Source organism: Rhinopithecus bieti, unplaced genomic scaffold (assembly GCF_001698545.2).
Source record: "Rhinopithecus bieti isolate Rb0 unplaced genomic scaffold, ASM169854v2 scaffold_39703, whole genome shotgun sequence".
NCBI lineage: Eukaryota > Metazoa > Chordata > Mammalia > Primates > Cercopithecidae > Rhinopithecus > Rhinopithecus bieti.
Window position 1 is genome coordinate 208,302 of NW_016816905.1, and position 14,892 is coordinate 223,193.

General features: G+C 39.6%; 1 protein-coding gene across 2 annotated transcripts in view; it reads right to left on the reverse strand.

Annotated features, from left to right (window-relative positions):
• Nucleotides 1–14,892, reverse strand: part of ARID5B (AT-rich interaction domain 5B) — a 99,114-nt gene that overhangs the window by 38,038 nt on the left and 46,184 nt on the right. The window contains exons 1-4 of one of the 2 annotated variants that reach the window (XM_017855492.1): nt 10,284–10,668; nt 8,763–8,875; nt 2,440–2,644; nt 457–509 (exon numbers count right to left, since the gene is read on the reverse strand). In XM_017855492.1, coding sequence (XP_017710981.1) covers nt 457–509; nt 2,440–2,644; nt 8,763–8,875; nt 10,284–10,287 — 375 coding nt within the window. In that variant the 5' untranslated portion in view covers nt 10,288–10,668. Of the gene's footprint in view, nt 1–456; nt 510–2,439; nt 2,645–8,762; nt 8,876–10,283; nt 10,669–14,892 lie in introns of those variants that run through there. The other variant, XM_017855491.1, reaches the window with a different exon arrangement.

The window sequence follows — 14,892 nt, forward strand, 5'->3', positions numbered from 1 at the left end:
GCTTCTTTGCCCTAGAATGAGAGGAGATCCTGCTGCATTCTATTCCTTAATGGCCAATACTGATTACTTTTGAAAGCCTTTAATACATTTCCCATATTAGACATGAACAGATGTCAGGTATGTTGCCAAGGGAAATTTCTTTTATGCAATCTTGGCTTGTTGTACAATAATAGCCCTTTCTCAACATGGGAAAAAATTACAGACCCAACTAATTTCCCTGACAGGGGAGAGTTACATATGTTTTCCACTTGTAGTTTTTACGACAAGTTTACAGTTTTGCCAAACCTGGAACTAATTGGGACTGTTTCCAAAGTGGCCCAATAAACCCCCAGAAGTGTAGAGCCATTTGAAAAGGCAGTCAGTGATGGTTTGCCCTTGCATGTTCTCCATTTTGGTCAAAGAGAGCGGAAAAGTTAGATTGCAAAATTATTTCATTTAAGTTGCTTAAACACTTACTGTTTCATATCCTCCCAGTTTTTGAGCAGCTTGAAACATAGTCCAAAGGTTAACTGTTAGAGGGACAATAAGTATTTAGATAAGCATTGCATTAACATATTTCCAAGAAATGTCAATTAAAACATTTTTTTTTCAATGAGAAAGAGAAAAAAAAGAAATACTAATGTACCCCAGAGAGCTAAGTTCTTAGGAAACAATTTGCCCAAAGGGCATTCAACAACAGAATCTATTATTACCACTTAAAACATTTCTTAAGAAACAGTCATAAAGCTACAAAAATGGTTCTACTTTTAGGATAAAGGCAAGAGTTTTAGTCCTACTGTCATCAGCAGAGCAAGAGAAGCTAAATTAGGTGTCTTTGGGAAAAAGTGTAGGCTTTCAAAACTGGGGTTGGTCTTGCTCGACCCTTAGAAAGAAGTCATTGATTAAACAGTAATATATAGAGCTTCTCTCAGATAAGAACTCTCTATAATCAATAAATAACAGCCACTTGAATATATGATTACCTTCTTAATAGAATGTCTGATGGCAGCACTGTATTAAAGGATCATACAGTATTTCACCAACATGTGGTGGCTGGCAGTGAGTAGGAAAACAAATATTTCACATGGAGGCCACAGTGATACAACAGATAAAAGGGAATGAAGACATTCATTCAGAGAGGAATTGAGTCATGAACTCACTTAGTCCCCTAACTGGCCTGTGGGATGTTGCAAATATATTTTTTTCAAACAGATTTCTCTTTACAGAGTTTGTATATGTTTATGCTGTTAAACAACTATACCAAATCGCTAGCAACCCTGTTCATTTATACCAAATACCATGGAATGGGACTGCTATGGATTTGATTCTTTTACATGAGGGGAAAATTGAACTTCAAGTGATTCCTTGGTAAGGAAAAGGAAGAATAAAATGATTTTTTTTTTAAAGGCTCTTTGACACAATATGTTCGCAAAGCCTCATTGAACCTTACACTACACTTCAGAGCTATCAAGAGCCCTGCCTCGGCCTTGATTTAATCTGAACCAATGCATAATGCAACAAAGCTGTTCATAGTACATTAATTTTACTTCTATTTCAAGCAACCAGTTTTCAGACAAACATTGTAATCATTCGTAGTTATATAAGTTTATAATGGCTGCGAGTGTTCTCTTGCAATCAGTGCCAATTGCTATTAGGTATGTAAATTGTTATGTAAAACACACAGGTTTGACATTCTTCATCAAAATGACACATGTTTTTAATCTAGGAAGATACGTTTGGAGAAAATACTATTTCAAGCCAGAGGCTCATCGCTTTGTGCACCACTAAATCCAGACAGAGGCAACATATATATTCAGTTGCAAAATCAAGGCAGGATCTGAATTTCTTCTCTTTTGATTTGGAATTCTGTTTGGCTATGAGTTTCCCATTCTCCTTACAAATACACTATGACATTTACATTTAAATGTACATGTCAAGGTAATCCAAAATTAGGCCCCCTGTTCCAATCTGTCTATTTATTGTTTTCTCTGAAGTTGGATTTTTGTTATCTTTTAACACATTTGGGGCTTAGGAAATGTGTTTTCTCTTCGTGGTTCTTTTGTCCATCTTTAAATGTCCTCCTTTTAAAAGCTGTTTTTTTTCACAGGCAACATCTGTGCCTGATAAAGCTACGTCATATTATTATCTCACAAGAAAGGCGTCACAGACACTCAAGATTGACAAAACAGAAAATGAGAAACTTTCAACATGTCTATTTCCAGTCATAATCAGTGGATTCAAGCCTATAAATATCTCACTGCAACTGTCCCAGAAGGGAACAATGTAGCGGAAAAAGGCAGGGAAAAAATTCTTGGCTTGGAACATTTATGGATTTAGTATAAACAGAGAGCACTATCCCCAGATTAGGATTTCAACATAATCCTGAGTCAAAATTATTTTTTCCAGTTCAAAGAAGCTGAGCAGCTCTGACAATTCAGAAACGAAAACAAGTATACTCACTCTGTTTAAAACCTAAATAGGGTATTCGTTCTATCGGCGTTTTCCTTTCTTTCATGTATTTATAAAGTGCCACCAAGAAGGCTTGTTCATCTGCCCTGCACTCTTCGCCAATGGCAACCTTTGGTTTTTCTTCATTTGAGACTTTTTTACAGTTATTATGGTTATTCTTCGGCTTGGTCAAGGCTGACCTGGCCTCACATTTCACCTGGAAAAGGGAAAATATGCCACATCAGATGAGGCACAGCCCTGGGATGCTTACCAAGACAGAGCTAGTGACAGAGCCAGCGACACTTTTCAGTGAGTGCTAAGGGTGAACCAGTAAATTATCCCTGCTTTTAATAGCTTTTCAGAGGCATCACTGAAGATGAATTGTCTGAGGCCAGGGGATGTCAAATTTCTGTAAAGGGTCACATCATTAATACTGTAGGCTTCTGGGTCACACAGTCTCTGTTGCAACTATTCAACTCTAGTAGGACAGCAGGCATCAGCAATATGTTAACAAATGGGTGTGTCTGTGTTCCAATAAAACTTTATTGACAGAAATTGCCAACAAGAGGGTCATAGTTTGCCAAACTATGCCAGCTTCTTTTAGACTCCTGACAAGTATGTTGATATGAAATGAGAGATAAGGCTTGGTATCTGGTAGAAACATTCTTTTGTCTCTCTATATTAATACATTTTATTTTCTTAAGGAGAAGCATCAGTTAATGTCCTTGAACAAACCCTGCCTCCTTAACAAATAGTACCATATTTCATACTTTGTATCAAAATGAAAGGCAGGTCTATTTCTTTGTAGTAAACCATTCTTGTTGCTATTCTCTCCAGCAACCTTGAAAAACAAGTCAATACCAGCAGATGCTGGCATCAGCAATACCAGCAAGACCTCTGCTGTTTGCCACCCAAGGGTGATGCGGGGGTACACCCTCAGTAGGAAACAAAGATCTCACTGTTTAACGAGGGCTTCTTGCTTTATCAGTCAGCTCTAAGAATAAGATGTTAACTTGCCACAGAAGAAAGAGTAGAGGTCAGCTAAAAACCCAAGAAGAGTGAGTATAAAGCTCCATAATTAAAAAATAAAGGGCGGTAAAGGCTCCAGATGTTCTTCCTTCCACACTGTAGGCAGATAGGGAACTTGGCATATCGAGCGGCTAACCTAACGTTCCCTCCTCACTGCCACGTTCTACAAGAGGCCTTTGATGGTCGTTAAATATAACGCTAAGTTGCTGAGCTATTTTAATTGTAAAAGGGGGAAGTACAAAGGGTCAGACTCTGAGTTCAAGTGCACCCATGGGGAATGTGTACATTCCAATATTCTTTACATCTCTGTAACTGACATCGGGAGAGAAGAGGGCAAGTGCTGGGGAAATGTTATGAATAAAAATGTCCCACATATTCTACAACGCTGTCCATTTCAGGATTTCAAACCCTTTTTCTTTCCCTGCAGCTCCTTCTTCCTAAGCATTTAGAACATAAAAGACTATGCTTATTTAGTAAAGGAAAGTGCATTCTCTGCAAGAGCTCCTCATTGCCTATTCTCTCAAGTGAACATACAAAGTTTAATATCCTTCGACTGGTCCTGCAAAGATAAAACTTCCTATGAAACTGATTCAATGGGGCTTCTAGGTAAGATTTTAACTTTTAAGGGGCTGTGGAAACAGGACTAAAACAATTTTTCCATGTAGATTTTGTACTCTGTAACATTATATTAAGGCGAACATCCTGTGAAACTTTATGTTGTCATCATTTTTTACGGCCAAATTTTAGGCTGTTGGATCTAAAGTTCTGATGAAATCTATAATGTAATGGCTTCTTGAAATCATAATATCACTCCAGTTTTAATTTGTATTGCCTCCCACCCCTTCCTGAGTGTTTCCTGGGCAGCCAGGCTCTATTCTCAACGCTGTTTATGTGTTATTTCATACTCACAACCCGAATGAGGTAGTTATTATTTTCATATTAGAAATGAGGAAACGGAGGGAGACAGGATGAGCAGCATGTACAACATCACAAGATCATGCCCTAGTTAGTAAGCGGGGAGCCTGGAATTTAAGCCCAGGCAGCCTTGTGGTTTTAAATGTTATACTTTTCTGACACTCTTAATACAAATATTAAATTGGTAATCAAAACAAACTTCCAATTAAAAAGCCTGTCTTATTACCAGGCATTATGAAGCCTACCACTTAGAAATGTGACTTATCAAATGAAAAGTAAAAGACAAATCTAGGGGGTTTCCAATGTGTCAAGGAGTTCCATTCCTTCTATTGTATATTGAGCAAAAGGGAAGGAAATCAGTTTTCAATTGAGCACCTACAATGAGTTAGATACAGTGCTGTGGGTTTCACATATTCTGCCTTAGTGTTCTTAAGAATTGTAAAAGGGAGATATTTAGCCACATTTTACAGTTGAGGAAACTAGAGCTTAGTGAGGTCATGTATGGTTTGGAAGGGGCAGACCCTCTGGGTTTAGAACTCAGGTCTGCCCCGCTCCAAACCCTAATCTTATAGCATAAAGAAGTAGATCTCTCAGGTTTGTGTATAAAACGAAGTGAGTCTTAAATGTGCAGTGATAATGGGCCAACTACCTATATTATTAGGTCAGAAGAACCACTGTTAAAAGGAGAATGAGGTTTGAGCTCCTTGGCGTGTAGAGAGCGGCTTAACTCTCTTCCTCATCTATGCAGAAACACTCAGAAACAGAAGGAAGACACAGAGGGGTGCATGAACCAGGTCCAAAGTAACCGAGACTCCCTGCTACATAGCAAAGGCTCCAAGTGAAGCCAGGCTGCTGCCTACTGAACTCTGTCCTGAATCTCAGTGGGCATGCGGCTCCTGGGGAGGCTAGGTACTTAGTAAGAAGTGAACGAGTGGACAGAGGCTTCTTTTCTTGTTCTAGCTTGATACATTTTTTTTTTTTTTTTTTCAGTTCACATAAATGAGCTCTTTAGGGTATGATTCTGATTCTGGGTAGGACTAAATCAAGTTCCTTTCTATCTGTTTTTCCATTTACCCAAAGCATTCTCAGCATTGCAATCTATGAAATTATTATAGTGCAGGTGGTAGTAGAAATGGGAGCCAGTCTTCATGTTGACCTAAGAAAGCCCAGTGTTTTGATGGTGACAATTAATTACTAGATCTGTTTTTCCTGACCTGAACACCATACACCTGTTGAGCTCACTAACTGCTTTGGGGTTTCCAAAATGATTGAGGAGGTGCTAATTAAAGAATCAACATTTAACGTTTTCAGTGATCCACCACCTATTTGATATTAACCACGTCCTTCCATGGGATTGAGTTATAACTAATCCAGCCTTCAACTGGGGCAGTAAGATGTGCTGAACCAGCAATACAAAAAGCTAGAGTTCTAATCTTGGTTTGGCTGCTAACTTGCTAGGTGACCCTCAGTTTCTTCCTTAGTAAAGCAAGTAAAGCAAAAATGATCATCCCTGGGAATAGTTCTGAGGACTAAATGAGTGGAAAAATATTGAAAATAATGAAAGTATCACATTTGTGAAATATAGAAAGTATGTTCATGATTTAAATGAACACACTTCCCACCAGAGTTTCCCTTTTTGTGTTCCCTTTAGAATATAAACCACCTGTAATATACTTCTGCCCTTCAGAAAATGCATATGGGATATTAAAAATAATTTGCCTTCTATCAATGTAGGCCTTTTATTAGGGTTCTATGCCAAGATTTCTGTTATAGATCACTCTATGAAAGTCCTGGGCCTCAGGTTCACTGGTTTAAGATGATTCCAGAAAAAATGGCAGGATTTGGGCTGAACACAGTCATGATATCTTCAAAGAATTGGTATTTTCCTCCCCACATGACACTTGCTATCTTTGGGAAGCCATGTAATTTTCTCTACCTTGGAAAACATGGTCTTGCAAAGCTAGTTTTCATGTTCTCATTGAAGGGGTGCCATGTTTTGATGGCGAGCGGCAAATCACTTGACTTATTTTTCCAGTCATGAATACAACAAACCCAGTGGGTCCCACTGTAAGAGTTTTGCTGTGTGGAGCTGCATGAAGTGGGTGCTTAGTTAGAAATGGTCTGTTTGAGGCACTTTTAAAAAGAAACAGTCACACGGGTCTTGGTCACAAAGTCAAACAGCTCACTGTCCTCTAATATGCTGCTTCCAATTCAACAGATGATTAGGTGGTCACAGACTTATAATCTATACTGTAGTGTTTCATGAGAAAAGACCACATGAAGGCACACATGCTTTTTAATGACTGTCTTTGTCCCAGATGTGGCTTGTTCATTCTGCAGGGATTTTACATCTGTCTGTTGGTGCCAACGGACAAGCTCGTCACACTTCATACATACTGATGTTTTTGCTTAAGTGGTCTTGCCAGACCCCCTGGAAGTGGCCAAGGCATGACTATAATCTAAGACTCTGAAAAGAGCCAAGCCATTAGACCAGTCCCTAGGAGCTGACTACAGCATGACATTCATCTGTTCTCCACTGAACACCAACGGTGGAAGAATGATCCATCTCTTTGTAAAGATGCTGACGGGCAGCACTGTTGCAGGGGTGGGGTAAAGGCATCACTTAGAAAACCCAGGACTGACTTCTATCCTTCTTGTTAAGAAGTCAGTGAACATCAAATACAGCCCATCTTTACAGCAGGCTCTTGTTCTTCTCGGCTTTGTGAACCCAACAGTGAGTTCTGAGCTGCCTTCCATGGAGAGAAACATTGGAGATCTGTTCCTTCAGATCAATTGTACAAGTTCTGTAAAATTCCCAGAGGCATAAGGATGGTGGTAGTGATTCCACGTGGCATGGAAAGGAGCTTTATCCTGCTGGGCTCAGGTACAGAATATGCTGCAGTAAACACATGCTGTCAACCAAGAAGGATGGGCTGGGCACCAACAGAAGGCATGGGCAGTGCAAGCTCTGCTGAATGTTACGGTCTTAAAACCTTCTTGCTCCATTCTGCAGGATCTTGCAAACTACATAGTAGGGAATGAACTGTTCCTGCTGACATCCTTCAAGACGATGGAAACCAAAGTCCTAGGTAGACAGTTCTAGGTCTGAGGTGTCCAACTTACAAGAAAATGTCATTCATGGTATCCATGTGGAGTTAACTAGCAGAAAGTTAAATGTGCAGAACAAAAATAACTTTAGGGAAAGAGATTTGTTTTCAGCCAGAAAATGGAAAATACACATTTCTCCTGGTTGATCTCTTCTTAACCCTTTGGAATCTTAGAAGTATTTAGAAATTCTAAGCAAAAAGTCCTTAGAATTTCCTAACGAAACAAAGATGCTTAAAGATAAAATTTTTTAGAATATGAAAGTATAAGATTTACTTCATTACACTGGAAAGAAGGTAGAGTACATGACAGAGAAACAGTAGACTGTCAACACAGAACTGAATTCATTTTTTTTTTTTTCTACATCAGACTCTTCCAAATTCACCACTAATCAAAATGGTCCCATTTTCAGAAGTTTAGTTCTTTGATTCTTTCATCTGGAAACTGGTATCAGCTGAAATCTTTTCTTCAATTAAAATCCTAAAGGGACTATTGCTGTCTTTAGCACAAAAATAACACCTAAATGCAGTAAACAGAACCATGGAAATCTGACCCAAGCCCACAAAAGTCAGAAAGGTAAGTCTAAAAATATAGTGATACTTTACCCTTTGTTGTGCTAAATACTTTAGGCATGCACTTTCAAGATTCCAAAGAATGCTTAGGCAAAAAATGGACCTGGGTCCTGAACAACAGTGTAGAATTTACTTTCATTCAGGATTAACAGAGATCTTTAAAAGTATATAAATGCTTGTAGGCATATGTATACATCTAAATATTTTGCTATGGATCTTTGATTTTAGTCTAATGTAAATTAGAACTGACTTTGAAAAATACATAACTAAAATGATTAATTCTAGCTATTTCTAATTTCATCCTCTGTTAATCTCCAAAACACATTTAGATGAACACATTCAGAAAGAGGACGGTTCAGCTGGTCTATTTTTGACACAAGCAGAGTAAACTATGTCATTGTGTCACCCACTATGAAATCTCAGCCTCAATGACGTGGGTGCTTAATCATCTGTCCTTTACTCATAACAGGCCAAACTGGGAGGTAGGAAGTCTTTCTGTTGACTAATCAAAATGCCTACCTCCCCCACCCCACAGCAACCAGGGGGAAGGGAGGTGGCAGGAACAGGCACAGCATAGAGCTTCAAAAGCTCTGAATACCAAAGTCAGATGTTGAATTGAAAACTGCCTCCAAGACACAGGCACAGAGAGATAAAGAGAAAAAGCAAAAATAAAAAGATGCAACGAAATGAATACTGTGGAGTGAACGACCGTACCTTGGCAACGGCTTTGCCATCGGAATTATTGTTGGAATCCTTAACACCACTGAATGAATCTCTTCTTTGTGGGCATGGTTTCTTTTTGCGTGGTCTGCCTTTAAGATTTGGCGCTGAAAACAAATGGAAAACAATTGATACACATTTTCATTTGCATGGGTTTCTTTATTAAAGACCCAGAATCTCACTACAGTGATCCCTTCTAATTGTTCAGAGAAATGTACATATATTGGCAAGCAGCCCTCATTATTACACGCTTCTCTCTCTGAATGCTTACATATTGGTAGAGTATACATTTCTGTACATACTTCCCAAAGCTAATCTATTTAGCTTTAACATGTCTAATTAATATAAGTTACACGAAGCTCTTAGCTCTAAAGGATCATGGTAAGAAAAATGTCCTTCCACGTTGTTTGACAAGAAGCATTTGGGGCTGAAAAACTGAGCCAGGCTTTGAGCTCAATCTTTGGTTTTGTTTTGTATCTTGCTTTCAAAACCTAAGTGACATGCCTGCCCTTATGGTATCATAGTAATGAAATGTTGAAAACATCTCTTTTACAAAATATTCAGAGACAAGGGCATTCTCTCAAATTACCATACAGATAAGTAGAGAGATAGCTAAAGAGAGAGAAGCATTCACAACAGCAAGCTGGAAAATATTATTACATATATTTACTAATAATACCGTAACCAGCATGTTTCAAATCTCAACAAATCTGGCAGATACATTTAAATCAGCATGCTCTCTTTTCCTTTTCAATATATTTTTATGAAGACCTTCAGGCTTATTTAAAATAACATCCAAAGATTACACTGGGGTTGGCTTGATTCCATGGGGGCTACACTTTTGAAAAGACAAGATACAAATCAAAGTTCTATTTCATCCTTGATGCTGAGCAACTTGGTTCCTTTTAAGATCTATACAGAAAGTCGGGAGGAAAGGCTGCTGTTTATTGAGAGCTATGACTATCCGGCATCAGCTTTCACATTTAACTTCATCAGTCACCCAAGTCAAGCCAAATTAAAAACAACCAACTAACCAACCAACCAACCCCAGAACGACTCCAAGCTAATCAATTATACCCTAAACAATTTTGTTCAGACCTTTCAAGGTACCCACACTTTTTATTACTTAAGGAGTGATTATGACAATGTCACATCTAAACAACATGAACCTTCTTAACTGTTGTTAATCTTACTTAGGCAGTTAACCAGTGGTTTTAGGACATTTTTACATTGTACTCATTTTACAAACACAGGTAATCCTACTAATTTGATTTTCTCCTCCGGATAACAGTTTTACTGTTGGTAAAAGCTCAGTAAAGCAGAGCTGCCTTTAGAATCAGAGAGGCAAAAGTTTAAAAAGAGGCTTTAGGGCTTAGGATCCCCTTCCCACACCCGCTCTCTCCTCTCATTCCCCTAAACGCTGGTCTGAAAGTCCATCCCAGAAAGCCAGGCTGGAATTACCAAAGGTAAACAAGCTCATAAACAAAAATCAAGCAAAGAGAAAGTAGCGATTACCCATTCCAGTCGACAAACATCTGCCTGACTGATGTCTGTGCTCATGAAAGCTACAGCATGTGACTGCTCCCCGGCCACATCCCTGGAAGTCTCGACTTGGTGTGGATGTCAGCTTCCCTCCGAATGCGAGCTGCGAGGCTCAGCGCTCTGCTTACAACTCCCCTCCCCCGGCAGCTCCATTACTCATGTAAACACACAGCAGTGACTAGCACCGAGTGTGTGGGATGAGCCTGAGGACTTTGCTGGAGTTGCCAGACTGGCAGGGAGGGCTCTGCTCTCTCCACCTCCCCGCACGGGGTTGGTGATTTCATCCGGCCTGTTTTGTGGATCCTGACCTCTTGCTCCCCTTGTCAGAGCACGATGCCACGTTCCATGAATTTGACACGGTCCGCAGCCTGGAGCCAGGGCATGGACTGTTTGTTTTGTTTAGAAGACTTTGTGTAGCACAGAAGTGTTTCCACAACTGACCCAAGTGTTAAGACTTTAATGACCACGAGGGAAGGATGTACTTTCAAGTCCCTTATCAAAATAATAGCTGAGCAGAAAGCTGACAAACAGAACTTGGGGTAGCAGGTCTGAGGCATTTCATTAAAACAAACAAAACAGTATCCCCTCTGTTCTAAGATTTGTTACTATGATCTTCCTTTCCTAACATTTTGGCGAAAAGCACTTAAACCTAAAAGGCATTTATTTCTAGAAAAGCTTTCAAATCCCAAAGGTCTTTTCGATAGAACTTGCATCGAACATGCTGTTTTTTAAAAAAGGCAAAGGTTCCGGGAACTGACAAGAAGTCATCCCCAAACTGGGTTTATTTTCTCCATTCTTTGAGCTGTTTTCAGAACCCAGAGAAAACATGTACTCCCCCAGCAGATTCTGAGAATTACAAATTTAGAACAGACTAGCACCTAATATTCTGGTCACACAAACGTAAACTCTAAATGGGATTTGATCAAGAGAAAAAGCCCTTTGTTCTTACTAAGGCAAGTACTTCAGTATTTCAGGTATGGTTGGGCAAATCTTACCAAATCTTACCAGTCACTCAGGGCTCAAAATTAAATTCCTCTCCTACTCTCCCCTCTGAACTTTTTTTCTCTCCTTCTCTTATGGAACATATCACTGTACTCCTTGTACTTTTAGCTGTGGTTTCTGGCATATTATTATACTAGACTGGAGAATCCTTAAGGGCAAGACCCTGTGGGATGTGTCTTTTATCTGCCCAGCACAATACCCAAAAGGCAGCATTGCATAACATGCATTTGTTGAATGAAAAAGTGACCAATGGAAATAAATATGTCCACATAGTGTTCTTTCCTGTCCTCATAGACTGATCTCACCAACCTCACACGTGGTATACTTGTCACACTGGGCACTTGTAAAACTGCATTCACCTTTACTACTTATGCTTATGCTCTGGAAACATAAACCGGTGACTTGAGGTTGCACTGGGAATGGAGACAGGAAACGTAAGGCCTTTGGTATCTCAGTAAGGCTATAATCTAGTCCCCACATGCAATGCACAAACACCCTGACGAGCACAAATATTCAAAGTACAGGGAGGAATGGAGCACAAAGGACTGGATAGGTGCCCCTGCAATCCAATCAGAGACCTTTTGGATTCAGAAGACTCCAGGTAAAGTTTTGGTATTGAAGGGCTGGCTTTGGGGACAGCAAAAACTCTGGTCCCCAGGCCACATCTTTTTCCCACTAGAGTCATAATCTGTCATTTGCTAGGTCAGTGAGTGAAAACAGGTGCATTATGGTGTGCTGGTGGGTAGGAGTGGGGTGGGTCTGTGGACTTTAATTCACTTATGGAAGAGACAACCCCACCTCCTTCCAGCCACTCTGCGAGGACCTATACCTGCCCTCTCCTTGAAAGCTCAGTGCTATGTACTAAGTACTTACTGACAGAACCTAAATCCTAAGACTCCAGAATTAGACCAGCTCTTGTTCTTTAGGTGAGACAGATCTCTACCAAGAAAAAGCTCTGCTAAGGAGAGAGCAGTACCCTTACTGATGGCATATCTGGCTCCAGTCAGTTTTATTAGAAAAAAAAATAAGTGCAAAGCAATAGACGTACTATTACTGTTACATGTGTATATAATTCACTGGCCTGGCTTATCACAGAGTTCAGTAAATACTCTTTGCATGAATGTTTTCAGTATTATACATGAATAATAAGAGTAGCTAAGTGAATAATAATAGTAGCAAACCATTTCTGAGCACTTTCTCTGTACAAGTCACTCTTCTGGGTGCTTTGCATACAATAACTGCACTAAAACTCACAGCAAGCCAAAGAGGAAGGCATGATCCTTATCCCCATCTTACAGACCAGGAAACTGAGACAGAGATGAAATTACTTGTCTCCGACCATACAAATGGTTACTGGTAGCAGAAGGACTTCAACACAAGCAACTGGACTTCATCCAGAGCCCCTGCTTTAAGCAACTTATCTCTAATAGACACACACACAGACACACACACACTGCCTCATAATGAAGTATTCATACTAACTTGGGCTGGCAGTCACCAGGAAGCTCTCCCCAAATGAAGACACTCAAGTACTACATAGCATGAGGGTGCTGCAGCCCACCCCAGACAGGAAACACTGTCCCACAGATAGAATTGATAGCAAGTGGGGTCCCCATTAGTCTTGACCCAGCAGTAGGTGGCAAGACTTCCACTAAGGCCAATAAAACTTAGTCAGAGACCCCTACATATTACCCCTTAACCAGTGGGCCACTGACTCTTCTGCCTAATCAGTGAAAGATCTCTGTGGTTTAAAAAAAAAATCTTTCCCCTCTGACTGCCCATCTGTTCCTCTTACTCAGTGCCAAGAAATTAACAACTATTCACCTTTGTGAAGTCACTGCTATTTCTATAGGTGTTAATCCTCAGAGAATCAAGCTACCTCCAGAGCTCCAGGCTACTCTGACAGCTAACCGGTGTTTTTTTTTTTTTTTCTTTTTAAACGCCTTCCACTATTAATGAATTATAGTCTATTTTCTCAACAATATAGCAAAACAAGTTTGTTTTCCTTAAAGGGTCTAGAAGCTCAGAGTTGCAGACAATTTGTTTATATATTTATTTCACTATGGGTTCACACAAGTTACATGGCAGGGCAGTGCAGGTGTGGGAAACTTTTATGTCAACCCCAACTCTTACAATAATAATAATAAAACAAAGGGAAATGTAACCAGTTACTGGCAAAGTAAATTGCTTTTGGCTTAAATGTTCCTGTTTTTTTCTACTGTGTTCTTCCTGTCATGACCATCTCTTTTTTTTAATAGCATTTATGCTCTTGGAAATACCACGAAGATAGATAAACTGCTATAAAAGCTGGATTGACTCATCAGTTAACAACTCTTCCTTCCCATTTTGCAGAGAGAATTTTGTTGCCAACACAGCTACATATTCTCTCGAGAAATTCTTTGTGAGCTTCCACTGAAGAGATAGGACTTGCTTGTTGGTAGGGACTGGAATCAGGGGAATGGAAAACCAGTACAATTTTCCTAAGACTTTGAACCCCGAGGTCAATGTCTAGAGAAGTCGGCAGAGCGTTAACTCATTCGATTTGCAAGTTGTGTGTGTCTTTTAAACACGAGCCAGAAAACAAAACTCCACTGATCACAGTATTAGGGTAGACAAACATTGTTCTATGTATAGTATGCGTTACTGATAATACCCTGCATTTCTGTAATGCTTTTCCTATGAGGGTATCAATTCTCTGGTACATTTTCTTTACAGACAATAATCTTAAAATACCGGCTGGGCGCGGTGGCTCATGCCTGTAATCCCAGCACTTTGGGAGGCTGAGGCGGGTGGATCACGAGGTCAGGAGTTCGAGACCAGCCTGGTTAACACAGTGAAACCCTGTCTCTACTAAAAATACAAAAATTAGCCAGGTATGGTGGCATGTACCTGTAGTCCCAGCTACTCGGGAGGCTGAGGCAGAAGAATCTCTTGAACTTGGGAGGCGGAGGGTGTGGTGAGTGGAGATCGCACCATTGCACTCCAGCCTCGGCAGGCAACAGAGCAAGTCTCAAAAAAAAAAAAAAAAAAAAAAATACCCTGGTAAGTTTCAGCATGGAGCATTGCTCTTTCAGGGGGGAGGAGGAGGAACCTACCCTAATTTAGTTATTATCATTTACTGTGTTCTATTTTCAATGTTTCCCCTTTAACTATTTAGAAACTTCCTCTTTCATTACAACAAAAATAGAAAGAATGTTTTTAAAGTTATTAACGTATGAGTAAAAGACTTATAAACCAAGAATGGCAGAAGGCTTGATCAAAGCCATTCTTAAAATTTATGGGTGTAATAAAAGAAAGGCATTTCACAGATAATCTCTTACAGAATTTCAGTTTTCAAATATGTGGGGAGACAAAAGAAAACTAGAAGCTCTCAGACCTCATTTTGGCTTTAACTTAAAGCCAATATTTAAAATTCATAAATAAGTCCCCGAAATTTTATTTCAAATCCACAGTTATATTTCATATAGTGACCATTGGTATTAAACTTCTATTCAATTGTTTGAACCTTTCTACAAATTCACAAAACACTGATCACATACGAATTTAGGAAATATTCAAGTTTATTTTTATTCTGGTTTCC